This window comes from Tinamus guttatus, unplaced genomic scaffold (genome assembly GCF_059628265.1).
Source record: "Tinamus guttatus ecotype Peru unplaced genomic scaffold, ASM5962826v1 Tinamus_guttatus_pri_ptg000045l, whole genome shotgun sequence".
Classification (NCBI taxonomy): domain Eukaryota; kingdom Metazoa; phylum Chordata; class Aves; order Tinamiformes; family Tinamidae; genus Tinamus; species Tinamus guttatus.
In genome coordinates, this window is record NW_028288579.1 from 2,053,108 (window position 1) to 2,070,675 (window position 17,568).

General features: G+C 40.3%; 1 protein-coding gene across 1 annotated transcript in view; it reads left to right on the forward strand.

Moving 5' to 3' along the window:
• PITPNC1 (phosphatidylinositol transfer protein cytoplasmic 1) overlaps positions 1-15,949 on the forward strand; it is a 65,649-nt gene extending 49,700 nt beyond the window's left edge. Inside the window, exons 6-9 of the mRNA XM_088537818.1 lie at positions 1,677-1,772; positions 7,183-7,338; positions 8,087-8,150; positions 14,907-15,949. Of these exons, the coding sequence (XP_088393944.1) occupies positions 1,677-1,772; positions 7,183-7,338; positions 8,087-8,150; positions 14,907-15,166 (576 nt within the window). The 3' untranslated portion in view covers positions 15,167-15,949. The remainder of the gene's footprint in view (positions 1-1,676; positions 1,773-7,182; positions 7,339-8,086; positions 8,151-14,906) is intronic.
• Positions 15,950-17,568: the final 1,619 nt, after the last annotated feature.

The window sequence follows — 17,568 nt, forward strand, 5'->3', positions numbered from 1 at the left end:
CAGTCGATGCCTTGTGGAGCGGTGCCATCCGCTTTGCGCCCGGTGACAGTCGTTTTGGGCACGTTGTTTCTTTCAGATGCTCAACTACAGCTACACGGGCTGCGATCGGCCACGCTGACTGCAGCTGAAATCACAAATGTGCCGTAAATCCTAAATGCCCCAGTTGGGTGCTGGCACAAGATGCTGCAGACCTAATTATGGTGATCCTGTATTATCTAAGCTGTTGTCGTTTACAGTATAAATCACAGTTTTACAAAATTCAGACTGAGGCTAAAGCACCACTTTAATCCTACTTAAATCTCATTGTAAAGATTAAGTAGTCCATAAGGGATGTGTTGTCTGGAGGTTGTCTGGTGATACAGAAGTTAATATGATTCACACAGCATAGTAGATCCTGTTTTCTTGCCTAAAAACAAATCCAAAACAGATATATTTTAACCCATCAATTTCTAAAAGAAATATCTGAATTTAAAATATGTAAATGCATATATACATATATAGCATATATATTTTATATAAAATATTGTCTTTTTGCCATTTTTAAAGTGAGATGACATTGAATGGATCAATATAATAATAAGAAAGGAGAGACAAATTACACTTAATGTAGTTTTCTAATGAATAAAAATATTTTAGCATGCCATTCGTGTTATTGCCTGCCACTTTTTGTCATTCTGTGATTCAGTTAGTTTAAATAATCCTCTCTATCACTTCTAATTCCTCTTAGAACATGGACATGCATAAATGTTTGTCTCATAAAAAAGTTGTCACAGACCAAAAAAAAAACCAAAAACACCTTAGCCTTAATGTTATTCTTTATGAGTTTTTGTTTCGTTTTCTTTGATTTTGTTTTTATTTGTTTATTTGTTTCTGTATACTTCAATCTTAAATAATTATTTGGCTTCCAAATGTGAAGCTTTTCTAGATCTTACCAATATAATATTTAGCATTCAGTCTTTCTACATTGTGTTCTTAAGGATACAGATTGTTCTCTCCATTCGTTTTCTGCACATTGACAAAGATAGTTGCACAGATTGGGGGCCTTATGCTTCTTTTCATGGCCTTTAATCTCTTCCTATAAAACTTTTTAATTTTTCTCGTCTATTTGATCACAATTGAAATCAATCCATCCTCCTGCAGCTTTTAAGAGAATCCCAGATTATTTGTCTAGGAGAGGCAATAAGAGAATTAGAGCTAAGAAATCAGTCTTGTTCTCTAATGACTTCTTATTTTCGACTGCTGATAGAATGAGAAGATTTAATCTTTAGCTGAAGATCTTGTGAGGACAGTGTAAGAAGGTAAGAAATGTAAATGATTAGACAAGAACTCCTGCTAGGAAATGGAAGCGAGAATGCCATTCACCAAACTTTTGGACCAGAAGAAAGGGTCTGGGACAGCGCAAGCAGCAAATAAGGCAGAGTTGAAGTAGCTGCAAAATTCCTCCTAGTTGTGAGTGATTGGGAAAACATCAGGCATCCTCATTTTGGAAGTGTTTTAGAGGGAAAAGATTCTGAATCTGTACTACTTACAGTTGTAATATGTGGATCAGGCCTGTGCCAGGGCAAGGTATGTTTTTATCAGAAAAGCTACGGAGCAGTAGTTTCAAGCTAGGTCTCTTCAAACTTACCAAGATACTTCTGACTGTGTCACTGTTAAAGTTTCTTTAATTCTTTCAGATTTTTGACAAAGAAGCTAAAGATCTTGAGCGAGAAGTCTGCTTCATTGATATTGCCAGTGATGATATTCCTGAGCGCTATTACAAAGAATCAGAGGTAAGAGACAAGTTGACCATGAAATAATCATAAGAGAGGTAAGAGACAAGTTGACCATGAAATAATCATAAGAAGCTGCAGTAAAACAGCATTTGTTTGTGCTTGTTGGAATGCTTTTCATCCTCTAATTGTTACTGCAAACTTAGTATCAAGAATGCCTTCAGCATTGCCCACACTCAGTATGTATTTAATGTTTTCATAACTAGTAGATAAAAATTAAAAGCTAGTGGTTTGCAGTTAGCTTACCAGAAATGGATGCTTCACAGCTGATGTGTTTCACATGGCCCTCTTAATCAGAATCTGGTATTTTAAGATGTTGGTCATAATCTTAAAAAGGGGTCAGAAGTGGTTCTTTTTCATGGATATGGACAGAGGTTTAAATGAAATTATCCTGGTCAATAGTATGTGTTGAGCTTTTGATCAGAAGCTGATAGCAGTCTCTCTATCCACCCTGCCTGAGATTTCTTCTGGAGGTGACTCCTGCAACCATTTGAAATGCTTTTATATTTTCGGTCTCTGCAGCAGGCCTGTGATATTCATTCAAAGTAGAACCATTCCTTTTTCCTTTGAGCCACGTAGCGCAGTTGAGTGTGCAGTTCCGAGCAGCTTTCAACATTGCTGTTTTCAATATTGGCATCCCACCCCAGCTAATAACCATATGAGCACCCTGCACCCAGGCAGAGGGCACACACACTGCAGTGAGAATCAGGCTGCTCAGGCGCCAGCAGGACCAGGAGGTACTGAGGCTGCAAAGGAACCCCACATTGCTGCAAATCTGCCCCAAAGCATCAAAGGCAGCAGGCACATTACCTCTGCTTAAACCCCTTGAGAATCACTCCCATTTATATTTGATAGTGCACATCTCTGAAGACACCATCTCTTCCAGGTCAGTGCAATTCACTCTTTTGAAATCAGCAACAACCATGTAAATGAAGCTGAGGTTTCATTTTTTTTAACCTCAAATTTGAGAAAAATGATGGTTCAGAACAAGTAGCTAGAGAGCAGAATGATGAGCTCTATGCTTGGGTTTCGTTTTGGAGATCTGATTTGCCTCTGGAGCCAATTGCATATTCATAGCTGGCAGTGTGTATGGCAGCTGTTTAACTGCACAGAACATCATTTTTAGGATAAAAAATGAAGACTTGCCAATGAAAATATTTCTGTAACACAGAAGACATGTTTTTCAGACTCAAAAGTCATGTACTCTTTATTTATAGAACCTATTTCAATATTTAAGTACTGGTCATAGAGGAAAATCTGGTCTACAGGAGAACGAAAAGGGTTTTTTTTTTCTGTTTCATTAGATAATGAAACCCATCTGTTATGTATCAAATATTATATAACACCTCATGAAACAACTTATTGGTTCTATCATCTTATTCGAACTCCATGGTTTTCTGGCCTATTTAGGAATGGCAGTGGCTACTCAACTGGTCTGTAGCTGGTCATGCTTTAAGGAAATGGTGTAAGATTTTTCATCTCAGTTTGTCAGGTCGGTAATTTGTGAAAATAAAGGTAATATCTAGTTTTTAAGCTTTCCGATTTTTTTTTAATAGCTAACTATTGACCCTTTTATATGATTTAACTTACGATATAGAAAAGCAGCTACATGTTAACTGAGAAAATAATGTAAAAGTCTGTGTGTTGTATTTGAAGGACAAATCTAGAGACCTGATTCCAAGCAAACCAGAATTTCTTATATGCTTCTAAACAACAAAAATAGCCTGGCATCTGTTATTTTTTTTTCCTGTATTGATGCATGATTTATATGTTGGCTACCAAATTCTGTTTCAAAATCCATACAAAATGATGAGAACATCGTAGCATTTAAGCGTGCATATACTGTAGCTGATACTGAATTTATGACAACTGAATTCAACATACTCTAAAGTTTACAACTATGTGTTTTTAATGCTACCATATGATGAATATGAAGCCAGACTCTCAGTTCTACAGAGGCTTTTTGCCTAATTTAGGCACTATAAAATGGCTCTCTAGTCTTTGTAAATGTAATTTCTGTCCATTTTCAGTCTGAACAGTATAAAAAAGTATCTTTATGTGAACGCAAAGCTGTATTTTCAAATACTATTTTCACAGAAAAATAAAACCAGTTAACTAAGCTCTTCAAAGGTATTTTACTTACACTAATAAAATAAGTTGGCTGCTCTTAGATCATTTAACATAAATTGATGTAAATTGATGCTAAAGTGATGAAAAAGTAAAACAAATACAATCCTTAGGTTTTAAGATTTAGATCTCCCAGGATAAGCATTTTGACTGGGACCAGGGAAAAACCAATGAGAATGATTTTAACTTAGGACATGCCAGTGATCTCTTCATTTCAATGGACCTTTCACGTGCTTAAAATTAAGCAAGTTCCAGACCAGAGGCAGCATACTTAGCACCTTCTCGAAATAGGCTCTGTCTTTTATGTCATGATTAAAATGCATCCCCTGAATGAAGAGTACGCTTCAGTTCTTGACTAGAATTTTCATTATTTTTTATGGTACTGTTTTGGAGAAACATTTCATTTAAGCCTTTCACACGCTACTTAACCTGCTTGCTGTTTGTTAGTGTTTATGAGTCTGTCTGCACAGGTGGATTGATGGTTCTTTCCTGATGTGATCAAACAGCACTAGTTTTTGTGATTCGAGTTGTTTATTTTTAGCTTTAAAGTGTTCAGCTGTCCTTGGTAAGCTCTTCGTGTCAATATCACAAATTTTTCAAGGTCCTCTGCATGAAAACCCCCCTTCTACAATTTCACTGTGACCTTTCTTGGAGTTTGTGCATCAAATAACTCATTGGTTATGACGAAATGAATTTCAGTGTTGCTTTTCTCATTTATCTAAATAGAAGATAATACCTGTGTATGTATTACACACATATCATTAATACAAGTGATAATATTGCAATCAGCACAGTGAATAAGTATATCCAACCATCATGTATTCCCCATATATATATATATATATTCATCTGAATTATAGAAGAACATGAAACTGAGCTGTGCTGAAGAACAAGGGCCTCAAGTGAATCATTCACTGAAATGAAACATTCACTGTAGGTCTGAGCTATTGAGCAGAATGTTCTTTGCCACCATATCCAAGTTCTCAGAATTCGCAGTGTTTCATTTCCTGTTTATAACAAAGCAATTGAAAGTTGGTCACAGGGAATAAACTTACCTCCAAATAGCAACATTTCATGCAGCTGCCACCGTTTTCTTCTTCAAGCTCTGTCTTTTTTGACTTTAACACAGCTGCACCATAATGGAACCATCTAACTACTGTCCAGGTGCATTCGGAATAATAACCCTTATTTTACATTAGAGCCCAGAACATGATGATAGTTGAAATAATACTGCTGCCACAGTGAAAGCTGACAACTATAGTTCAGCACAGGATGTAGCAGCAACAGATAAACGGATGAAATTTGCCTTTTTCTGTCTTCAGTTGGAGTTTACATAAAGGTGGCTGGATTATCTTATGCCACACGCATTACTTTCTGATGACAGTGGTTGAGTTTCTTCTTCGATCTACTCCCGTTAGGACTGGCTGTGTCTGTTTTTGAGGCGCCGTGGCGGAGGGAGAAAAAGGCTTGTTTTTACCCCGTTTTTACACCAGCAGATCCTCCCACAGCACCAGCCCTGCAATCTGAAACCCAAAGCCTCGTTGCTGCCCTGGTAGTGAAGTATCAGATCACTTATATAAAAGGTGCAAAGGTGGAAGGAAGAGCAGCGCTTCGGCCCCTGGTGAACTCAGTATTAGCTCTAAGCAAGCACTCAGTAAAATCGTTAACATCTTGGTCTTTAACACAGCAGTCTGGAAGCAGATTTCTCTGATTTTTTTTTTCTCTTTCCTATCTTTCATTCACCAGTTTGCAGTGACACAGTATCAATATATTAATGCTTTGAGAAGGAAGGCATTCCCATAAAAGCTGTTGGATGGATGTTGCCCCTTCTGTCTGCCAGCGCTTGGCTGTTTGCTTGAAACTGTCCAGCCAATTTCTGCCTAAACATCTTGTCCTTCAAGAAGAGCAGGCGTGACTGAGGGAAGCAAAGGTGCCACCTCGGGGATCTGTTAAAATTTGCAGCTAGAAGTGATGCCATGATAAAACAGCCTTGCTGTGGATGGGTCGTGTGTGGGACATCCATATAAGAAAGATTTCTGCTATGAATCCCCTTGTCTGCTGGGTTAACTTTACAAAACCAAAGCAAAACAAAAGCCTCACGCTGCCTTCACAGCAGCTGGGGGGCTGCAGAAAACACAGGTCTCAGGCATGTCTGAAGAGTCATGCAGTGGAGCTGTGCATTGAAACCCAGTCCAGTTAATCACATTAACCCCTTTGGAGTGCATTGGAGTTACTCGATTATAGATGTCAGTGAATGATGCACAACACTCAGGGTTATTGAGGAGCCCATCTGAGGTGCTTTGGCAACACCAAGGCTCCCTCGCGCCTGGAATGTGCCCACATGTAGGAAACGGAAGACCCTTCCTTGGAACAGGGGGTTTCCTTTTGATTTTACTTTTTAGAAATTCTTACTTTTTCTTGGAATATTTGAGATCATATCTTCTGTAATTGATTTATTCATGAAACCATTTTCCAGATTTCTATGCCTTTCTAACTTACTCATCGTATTTATGTATCTATATCTATACATGCTTTTTTAGTACCCTGCTTCCTTAAGGCAGTTATAAAACAGCTCTTTTCAACTAGAAAATAACCAGATCAAGCTGAGGTCAAGCTTTATTGAATGAGAAGACTAGCAAACACCATGTGACTGTGAGCTGTGGTACACAGTGGTATGTTGCTCTGATATATGATGACACTGAATTGTTTCTTATGGTGATTTAAAGGTGAAACCTTATACTGCAGGCTTCACATTTCTGTAGAGGAAAGAATGTGTCAGCAATAAAAGCAATGACTTTCACAGGGAGGGGAGACCATCAGCTCGTTAGAGCTTGATAAAGAAGGCTTAATGGCAAAGTTTGAGAACTGCAAACACTAGGAAAAAAAAAAGGAGTGTGGCTGAGTGATACCTAAATTCACACTCAATGGCAGAAAATTCCTAATAAAAATAGCTCGTTTCTTCCATTGGTCATATCCAACTTAGCACAAAATTTAAGCACTTAACGTGGCATATTTTCTTGTAGCAAAAATATCTCTTAAATGAAATTAGCTTTAAAGCATTTCCAAGAATATACTCCTATCACCAACTCACTGGCAGCTGGATAGAAGACAAGATTTGATTTTAGTAGGTCCTCGTGTTTATGTAAGTAGATTTTGCATCACTTTTTCATATTTTTTGTTAACATGTTTTGATATTTTATATCTTATTAGAACATTTACTTTAGCAAATTCTAAATAGAACTTCCTGTCCAGGATTTCTGAATGTGTTTCCCTTGTTTTGCAGGACCCTAAATATTTCAAGTCACAGAAGACTGGGAGAGGTCACTTAAAGGAAGGCTGGAGAGACACTCACCAGCCAATTATGTGTTCCTACAAACTTGTGACTGTGAAATTTGAAGTTTGGGGACTTCAGACCAGAGTGGAGCAGTTTGTACACAAGGCCAGTGAAGGCTGTTTCCTACCCTTTGCATGAGCAGAGCGTTGTGCAGCACATGAACGTGGTGCAACACCTGCCCTGTGCTGGAGCTAGGGAGATCAGCTGAACCTGCTCTCGGGCCTTTTGCAAGGTCTGAAAGATGTGGAGCACAGCTGAAATGTTCATCTGCTCGTACAAACTTGCCAGAGTCTGTCATTGCTGAGATCAAAAAATTGAGACAACTAGCACTTGTATTCTCAATGCTGTGCTGAAGATACAACCTAAATTATTTGGGAGTATAAATGAGTAACTTATATGTAACCATGATGTGCAGGGTTTCTTACAGATGTGTACTGAGTTTTCCAGTCAGTCTACTAAAGAATTAATAAATGGCGTAACTGCCAAATGCTAATATTTTTTCATAGTACTGATATTTAAACTCAGAGTACTGAGTTGAAAAAATTAACAGGAAAAGGGTTCCCATCTAGTTGCCCAAAGGTTAATGATTTCTGTGCTTACCATTCCCAGTTGGATTCCCAAGGAAGCTAAAGCCACATGGACCTGATCTGGGGGTGGCAATAGTCCTACTTCAAATGGGAGGTTGGTCTCCAAGACCTCTAGAGGTCCCTTTTGGTCCTGCACGATATTTCTGTGATTCTTTAGTGTATGTCTTTTTAGTGACAGAAGTGTCTTTTTGGCCTAAATCTGAACGACAATAGTGTTACTTTTCTCAATTGTTTACTAAAGGGTATTCCTTTGCCTTATTTTGCAGGTGGTCAGAGACATCCTATTGCTTGGACACCGGCAGGCTTTTGCCTGGGTTGATGAGTGGTATGGTAAGTCTTCTCCAAATGAAACACATTTAAAAGGGCTGATCCAAAGCTTATAAAAATAATGACAGATTTTCACTGGCTTTCGTAGAGCATCAGGTTCTAATATAAATATGAATTGTACTTGGAATTACGTTTGATTTCTCTGGAATATATACAGCTCATTTACAGCAGGCTCCTTCTAACAAATGTAGGCTGTGTTTTAGACAGAGAGTGGGTACCAAAAAGGGCCCTCTGTGTTTCCCTACACCTTGGAGTAGGTGCACATGTCCAGCCACTGTTTTAGGCAGATGGAAGCTCTCCCTGCAGAGTCACCTATATCTGGAGAACAGCAGGCAGGTTTGAATAAAGCTTCTTAGTGAGACTGTACTCACATGCAATCATTTCCATACTGTAAACTTCTAAGGCCTCTGATCCAACACATTTTCAGCTTTTCAGGAAGGTTTTAGACTGTTAATATATAAACCGCAATAAAAAAAAAAAAGATGGAGCTTTAAAGTCCTTTCTGCAAAACGGATATAAATATAAAACCTACTCAGTCTGATTCAACAGCAGCTGCATGTAAAAACTGCTCCAAATCCCTGCACCAGCTGTAGGAATGGGCATTTTCAATGGTACAGGGTAATTCTGAACATTTATATATTCAGAATTTATATGTGTTTTGTATATGTATGTACACTGTACAGCAAACTCACTGGATTAGTCTTTTTTACATACATTTTCAATACGATGTATCCATAATCATAGATACTTGTAGAACAGTTATTAAAACATTCTTGTAACATAGAATAGCATTTGGAAACCTATTTAGATTATATCAGACCCTGCTTAAGTTTCAGCAAAATACTGTATGGGGCAATTCATGGATGAAAATGACATAAAAATGACATGAATGCTTCTGAGTTCATCAGAACATTCATCTACAACTTGATTGTACTATTTGAAATTATAGGAAAAAAAGTGTTTGAAATAATAATTTATATAATTATAAATTTAATAATGCATGAGAAAGCCTGTTTTGTAATGATCTTAAAAACACTAAAATCAGCTAAAAAATGTGGGTTTTTTTATTTGCAAGTAGCCATAAATGAGTATTCAGTAAGAAAAGAGTTCGTAAGATACCTGATTTTTTTTAATTTTTTACAAGAAATGCAGTGATCCACTATCTCCCTGCACAAGCCTAGATCATGGATATGCATGAATTGAAATAAAGACCTTGGAGAACATTGGTTCTCTTTAGCTATCTAGAAAATACTTTCTTTTCCCAGAAACAGAAAAAAACTTACAAATGAAGATACTTTCCAGGGTGATCACTTGAGATATTGTCTAAGTTGACTGTTTTCAAATGACTTTTTTGAACAGATTCTATTATGTTCAGTTTTCTTTCATATTTAACTATTTCCATAATATTAGAGTTCTCTTTCTCTTCCTTAATCTGTGATAGGTCTTATACATAATGTATTCTGGTTTTATGAATATACTATGGCAGTCAAAGGAAGTACAAAGACATTTTAACTGATGACTTTAAATAAATATGAAGTTCCTGGCTTCTCACCAAAGCTCATAAAACTGTCCCAGAATATGTATTAAAGCAAGACATAAATGTTATTGGGAAACCTAGAGTTAGCTGCACTTCTGCAACGTTCTTGATACAGAGCACAAGTGAGTAATTATAAAATTAAACATATGGGATCAGTTTAGACCCAAAAAACATTTAGCTGCAAGTTGCCTTCCTTGCCTCTCAGTGAACCCTGCCAAAAATACTTTCCATAAATTAAATATTGCAGTACACAATTATCTTGCTTTGTATACTGTCCTAGTGAGAATATTCACTAAATAATATGGTTGATTTTAGTACTTAACTTCCAGGTTAAGCACAAAACCTGAAAAAGAAAAATACCAGGGCATGCTAAAATAAATAGGAGTAAAGGCTAAACATATAGCAAGATTTATAAGGAAGTAGAAAGAAATGCAGCAGGTTAATTGAGGCACCTGCCTGTGCGGCCGGCAGCCCACGCGGCCACATCGTTCAGGCTCCCTGACCAGCAAGGGAGTATCCCATTCGGGATCCCTTTGGGATTAGGGAATTAGGGAGCTCCAGTTTCTACACAACTGCTGTGATTTAATGTGTTTGCCCTGTGCTGCTCTTTTGATAGTGTTCTTGACATGTGCATGCGTGTGGGGAGAGTTTTTTTTAAATATCTTTTTGTGGTATGTGTATGTCTTCAATGTGTCTATTATCCTCTTTTAAATTAGAAGTTTGAGGACGATTCTGAGAAGATGTAGGTCAGCTAAACTGAATGAAATAATCAGTATATTAAAATGAACTATCAACATACTATGTTGCTGGTGCAAGTATGAATGTTTTTTGTCATTAATTTTCCTGAACCGTATTTCGCTTTGCTATTAAGAAACTCCATTTCACAATATTACTAACTCAGAAAATGCATGTTCTTTGCTTGGCAAAAATGCATGTTTCTTACCTGGCTTATAAGCTTGGTTTTAATTCCAGATAACAGTAAAAGAGGTTGAAAGAATATTTATGTTGGTGTTACTCCATGTTCCATTTTGATCAATATTTTACTCTGCACTTCATTTTGACTGATAAAGGATTGCATTGTGTTACTGATAAAATAGATGAAGTTTTATCTTCCCTTAAAAGCAGTCGTGTGAAGCAAGAGCCTCATGTCATATAACAAGAAGTGATGTGGTAAAGATTTCACAAATCCAAATGACACATAATAAACTTGAGAAAAATGATAACCTCAAGAACTGAAACGAGGTGTACATTACTAGAAGTGGTACACATTTTGGAGTAATTTTAGATAATTGGATTTTTTTTTTACTAAAAAAACATGATTTATGACAAAAGCATTTTAAAATACTCCACAGCTGCTGAGAGTTACACAGCAAGCAAGTCAGAGACTATTCGCTGGTTTGACATCAGGCATGCTTAGGCAGTGATAAACAATCATATCACTAGAATTTGCCTGAATTATAGATTTTTTTAAATCCATTGAATGGTTTGAGGCCACAAAATTATTAAAGTGTTCACTAGTAGCAGTGTAATTAAGTGTTAGTTTCTGGAATTTAAGCTGATTGTGTCATGAAAGAGTTTACTGGCTATGAGACATAGCATGCAAAGCTAACACTAAAATCCTTCTGAAAGGTCTGAGAAAGGTAAGTCTTTATAATAGTTTTTCATCTATTTTCTATTCCAAGGGATCTTCTAAAAGCTTTTTAGAAGATTCTCACCTCGCCAGGATGCGCACTTCAATATTTTTCGCCTCTTACGTTACACAGATTCTCCTAAACAATTTCCACTCCTTCCTGTTCTCTGGCTCCCTTTGACTTAACCTTCTATTTCTCCCTTGGCTGATCTAACTACCTTTATGAATCAATTTTCATAAAGCTAGTTGCTCCCTGCTTTTTTTTTTAATCCTTTTTGGCTTCTGCTGAAAAGTGTATGTATTCCTAGAACCTTCTCCTTGAAAGGAAAAAAAAAAGTTTTCACTGAACCAATGGAAAATGCCAACGATTTTGAACTTTTTACAGATATGACTATGGATGATGTTCGAGAATACGAGAAAAATATGCATGAAAAAACCAACATTAAAGTTTGCAATCAACATTCATCTACTGTGGATGAAATAGAGAGCCATGCCAAAGCAAGAGTAGGTCGATTTTTAAAACATATTGCCCACCCTCAGCTCCTCCACCTGCACAGATCCCAGAAGAGCAACCAGCTTCACCCAGCTGATCTTGCTGAGCGGTCCCTGCGACTGTGGGCAAGTTCTGCTTCCATGGGAGCGAATCCATCTCCGGGAAGTGCGATCCCGCATTTCTTCTGCTCTGTGAATGGGATTGCCCTAAGGAAGGGCGGGGTTGGGCTCACACCATTCCGTCTTCCAGGAAAACAGAATTCTCACATTTCAGTTGGATGCCTAAAGGGGGATTTCAGTATCTGTTTTACCTTCTTTTGTTTGAGTAGTTTGAAAGTTATGCAAAAGTTCAGAGTGCATTGGTCAAAAAGCCAAGAACATGGAGAGTGGAAAATTTCTATGGGACTGATAAAACTGCCTCACCAGGAGAAATTGCTAAGGGATCATCAACTTATTTCTATATGATTCTATATTCTGTATTCTATATTCAATAGAATTATATAGAATTCTATTTCTCCATAATTTTAATGCTGTCCAAAGAAAAAAAGCACATTATTTTTCTTTTGTTTCTCCTAACTGAGCCACACAAGTCAAGGATGGTTTTACAAGTAAGCAGTATTGGGCAAGGCACGAAGGGTTAAATCTTAAATCCTGAAGTGTTTCCATCGTTCTTGTTCCCTGAAAGTTCTCACTGGAATGAGAAGATGTTCCTTAAGGAGCTGGGAGCTTTATTCTTGTGTTGATATTGCTGCAATGCCATTAACATCAAAGTTACTTCTTACCCCATTACTGAATTGCGAAGCAGTTCTGACATGGGCATTACCTTCCAGGGTTTGCTTTTGAATAAAAACTCTGATATTCTTAGTTAGTCTGTGTGTATCGAAACTGCCATTGAGGTCAGGACAGACTTTGTCATTTATGAAAAAAAAAAAAATAATGAAATAGAGCAGCCACGTATTCCCGCATCCTTCTCAGCTCAGGGCAGGGCTCAGTTTTACTTGATCGACTATCAGCACAGGAGGCAGCATCAGAAAAACACAGAACTGAACTGAAAGGGCAGTGAGTTCCTATCTGAATTCAGAATGGACAGTCCTGGAGGACAGCACTTAAACAGAACCTCAAAACATCTTTCTGCATTAAGGGCCAGTAAACTGAGAAGTCTCCCTGTCCCATTTCGCTCTCATTCAAGGCAAGTTTTGTTCTATTTCGCACAGAAAAGCGAGCTGAAGTGACTGCACGGGCTCCCTTTGATGTCAACATGCTTTTAAATGGTCCAAGCTCAGAAACACTCTCTGCCCTGCTTTGGAGTGAAACAAAATGTAAATGAGCAAAACAGGTTCGAATCTATGTGCAGCAACAGCAGCTACAGTTCCTCTGAGACCATCTGTTTTATTTCCAGCACTTATCTCAGCTTTGAAAATAGCTTAGTCCTCATTTCTCTTAACTGGCGCTGCTCTGCAGGCCCAACCAGTCCCTGGGATGTAATCTGGAGGGAAGAGAGAAGGCAGCTGGCCACATGTGTGGGTTTGGTAATTTAATATGATGTTTTAACACAACATCCAGCTTCCTTCACATCGCTGTGTGCAGCCAGGGCTGCAGATGCATGCAGCTGGGCGATGTTAAAAGGTGTCCATGTACTGAAGTGTAGGAATTTGCCATATTTATGGTAAGTGCTGTTGCTAGTCTGTGTCTCAGAACCCAAATGTGCAATAATTCAAATTGATTAAAATATCATTACTTTTTATTTGGTTGGGTTTTTCATGTTTTTGCAGAGCTAGGAGAACTTATAAAATGATTTTATGAGACTTGACTGTCTCTGCCTTACAAAAACGTGCCAAGTACCACAACATCGATAGCGAATTCACCCAAATTGGATACTCTGGTAAGGGAAGACTAGAGTCTGGTCGTAGGAATGGATTCATCAGCACGTATAGACACACAGCAAAGCCTGTTGCCTCTTACGCGGCTACAGAAGAGAAGTTGTCCTTGTCCTACCATCCTCTTGCATCAATCTGGGCACAAATTTCTTTAACTTGCCCTTAGTATCATCACCTGAGTCATCCTGGGTGGTCTGAGTGTGGAGCAGGGGAGCAGCAAAATAAGCAAAAATAGTTGACGTTCATACAAAAATGTTAACAGAAATCTCAGATGACTTTTCTTATTTAATACTTACCAAAGATCTATTATTATCGAGGGGGAAAAATAGAAGGGGTTTTAGTGGACTTTTTTGGCTGTGCCTTTTTACTATTTTGTTGTAGTCAACGCCTCCCATTAAAGACACCATTTAGCAGATAGCATTTTTGCTGCTCTGGCTGGGGTAGATTGGAATATGCTGAATTTCACTCTTTGAATTCTTCAAATAAATTCACTAACTGAACATGTTTTTCATTGGAGATCAGTAAATGTATTTGCCTGGGCACAGAGGACGCCCTGCAGGCCACGCAGGCCCGAAGCAGCGACTCGGGAGGGTCTTCCCGACGTTGCTCGCGGAGGTGTTTGTAGGAATCTCCGTTCGGGATATCCCTGGAACGCTCGGGCGCAGCGCGCGGGCTCTGCCCTCTTGTGGTGCCTGCGGCACCGTGACACCCCCGTCACCTGCGCGAGCCCCTCGCTGCTCTCACACCGCTCCTGTGGAGCGGCGCTTCCACCGCGACGCCGCTTTCGCCCGTCCAATCTAGCCTCATTTTGCATCCGATTTCCTGGGAGTTAAGCAGTGGATTTGTCAGTTGTCCATAAATACTTAAGTACTGACTCTGGATGGGAAATCTGCAAAGGTGTGATGGCTTCAGCAAATGAGAAGGAATTTTTGAGACTTTGCCTGTAGAAAGGACATATTGGCCTCAGTCATGTGCATACAACTGCAGCTAGGAATTGGTGGGAGCTGCGTTTGGGGAGGGAAACGTTTCCTCCCTCAGTAACCCAGTGGGCAGCCAGTGTGCGTGTGCTGTGCCCCGCAAGGGCGTCCCTTTGGCTGCTGCAACACAGCTCGAGTTGTGCAGCAGCTGCGGGGGAGCCTCTGCTCACAGCAGCGCAGGCTCGGGGAACCCTCACGTGCAATGATTCTAACGGGGCATTTTTCTCTGTTTTCTCCTTGTTGAAGACATGACAATGGATGAAGTCCGAGAGTTTGAACGAGCAACTCAGGAAGCTACCAACAAGAAAATTGGGGTTTTCCCACCTGCAATATCTATCTCCAACATTGCAATGCCTTCTTCAACGCGCAGTGCTCCGTCTAGTGCTCCGTCCACTCCTCTCTCCACAGATGCTCCTGAATTCCTAACAGTTCCCAAAGAGTGGCCTCGGAAAAAGTCTGCTCCAGAAACTCTCACTCTTCCAGACCTGGAGAAGAAAAACCTTTAAATTGAACCCAGCATGTTTCCTTCTGATAAGCCATGTCTACCACAGGAAGAGTAACTCAAAGGTCATGATGGTTGGTTGGTTGGTTTCTGTTTAAAATAATCCTACTGCTGTGGAAGGATTGCTACTTTACTCAGACACGATTCTCAAAACCTCCAGAGAAGTGCATGCAAGAGAACATAATTCATATATTCCTGAGGTGTTCCAAGCCATATGGCACATCTTCCTGACACGCAACGAAATAATCTGAGGCGAATCCTATAAAAGAAAAATATAATCTTTCTGTAGCAGTTTGCCTAGCTACAAATCTTCATCTAGGTCATGCCATTTATAACTAGGAGTAGGTATTTAGTGAAGCTGCCAAGGACTTCTGAGGCAAATTCGTGCCAACTAGAATGCAGTGTTAGCAGGAAAAAACCTCCCATTTTCTTCTATCATAACTGGTTTTTAAATCCTTCCTACACTCAAGCTTCTCATGTGTATTCATAAACCTTTGACCTGTAGCTCATTGTACTTGAACACCCACCACAATCATTTGGATTCACATTTTGCTTAATATGACTCAGGAGTTGGGGCCAGACTAACACGAAACTTTTCAAACCTGAAGTATCACTGTATGGAAGCCCCAGTTGTAATTAATTATACTAATTTTGAGGCCATTCAACTATTTCTATCTTGCACAGAATTTGTAAAAGAAACCACCCTTTCTTGTAAATAATGTATTTTAATAGCTCTCCCCTGTACTTTTGTGATCTCTTCAGTCTGTATTGGTGTTCATGACTCCTGTTGTATGTGTAGATGGGAAAACAAGCAGCTATTTTGAACCAACTGAGAAGGAAAACGAGTGAATTGTACCCTGTCCCCAGAAGACTAGTCACGGTGTAAGACCTTGCTGTAGAGGCGAGAGGAGAGGAGATTCCTCTGGGCTTTTCCTTATCCTGCCTTTCATCTTCCGTAAGCAGCAGGATCCCCTGGCAGGAGGCCAGGCCCAGGCTCTCCCCTTGTCTCCAAAGAGGTGACGAAAATCTGTCACCTCCAAAGTGCGAACGAGCCCCAGGCCGCTCAGCCCCGGGCAGGGTGACAGAGAGGCAGGAAGGGCCCTTCCTGCGCTGCCTGGGGTCACTTCAGTGCCAGCGAATTGCCCCAGGCGCGTGATGGAGGGGGTGACATTTGTACCCGGGGCTGCGCTACCGCTGGGTGCCGACCAGGCCGGCCGGGGTGCCGTGTTCCTGCAAGGCGCCCGTGCCGCGCGCTCGGCGCCGTCGCGGCGCTGCGCGGTGCCCACGGGGTGGTGGAAACCCCCCGGAAAGCTGCTCGTTGGGCCGCGCAGCCCCGCGGCGCCGGCGCAGCGGCTCCCGGCACGCGGCCGAGGCGCACGGCGGTTTCGGGCGCTCTCGGCTCTGCCTTCCTGCTGCTCCCCCAAACCGGTAACTCGGGGCTTAGGGAACCAGCCCATGAGGAGTTTGTGAGGTGAAACAGCCACTGTCGTGCTGCAAACAAAGCTCCTACATTAGTGCATGGCATCAGCTCACAGAAGAATGTATGGATTAAGCTTTCATGATCATAACTGGTCTAGTCATTATTATTTAATAGCAAAATTCATGTATTGTCAGAGAAGACAGAGAGGGGAGACCTTTGAAAGCATGAAGTGTTTGGTTGGGTTTCATTACCTGCGTTTGACCTACATACAAATCATTTGGGTCCTCCCCACCTGAAATTATATTTTTCAGTGAATTTGCATAGGTATATTATATATATACACACATATAACTATTCATATATATATGTTTTAGCAACTGGAACTGCTTCACCTCCTATCCCATGGGATGACATTGATAATCATGTTAAGTAGCTTTGGGGATAATGAATATATGACGGGTAGGAACATCCCTGAGCAGGACGCAGCTCAAGGCTGCACGGGCGGTCTGGAAGAGAAGGAAGGAGCCGCTCGCGTCGCGGACAGAGTGACCAGCTCTGGGGCTGGGGCCCTGCCCGCGCTTCAGAACAGCCGGAATTTCCGGAATTTGCAGCAGGCCAAACGAGGACCATCCACCCGCGGCCGCGGCGCGTCCTGGCGCTCGGGTGGAGGCACCCGCAGCGGCCGGCGCTCTGCGGGGGATGAACCGCCGGCTCCTGCGGGGCTGCTCCGCTCACCTGGCCTGCTCCGCTTGTGGCATTAATCAGTTCAGCAATATCATCTTTAAATGCCTTTTTAAATGCAGGATGAGGTGGGGTTTTTTTTCCCAGAAATTCCTGAAACGCACACACGTGTACACACAAATAAATAAAAAGGAAGATCAGAATAGTTGGTGACACAATTTGAGGGAATGCAGTCTGATTTCATTACTCATTTTGTCAGTGTACTTTTTGTTGTATTTTCAAACATCTTTATTAGGAGCAAAAAA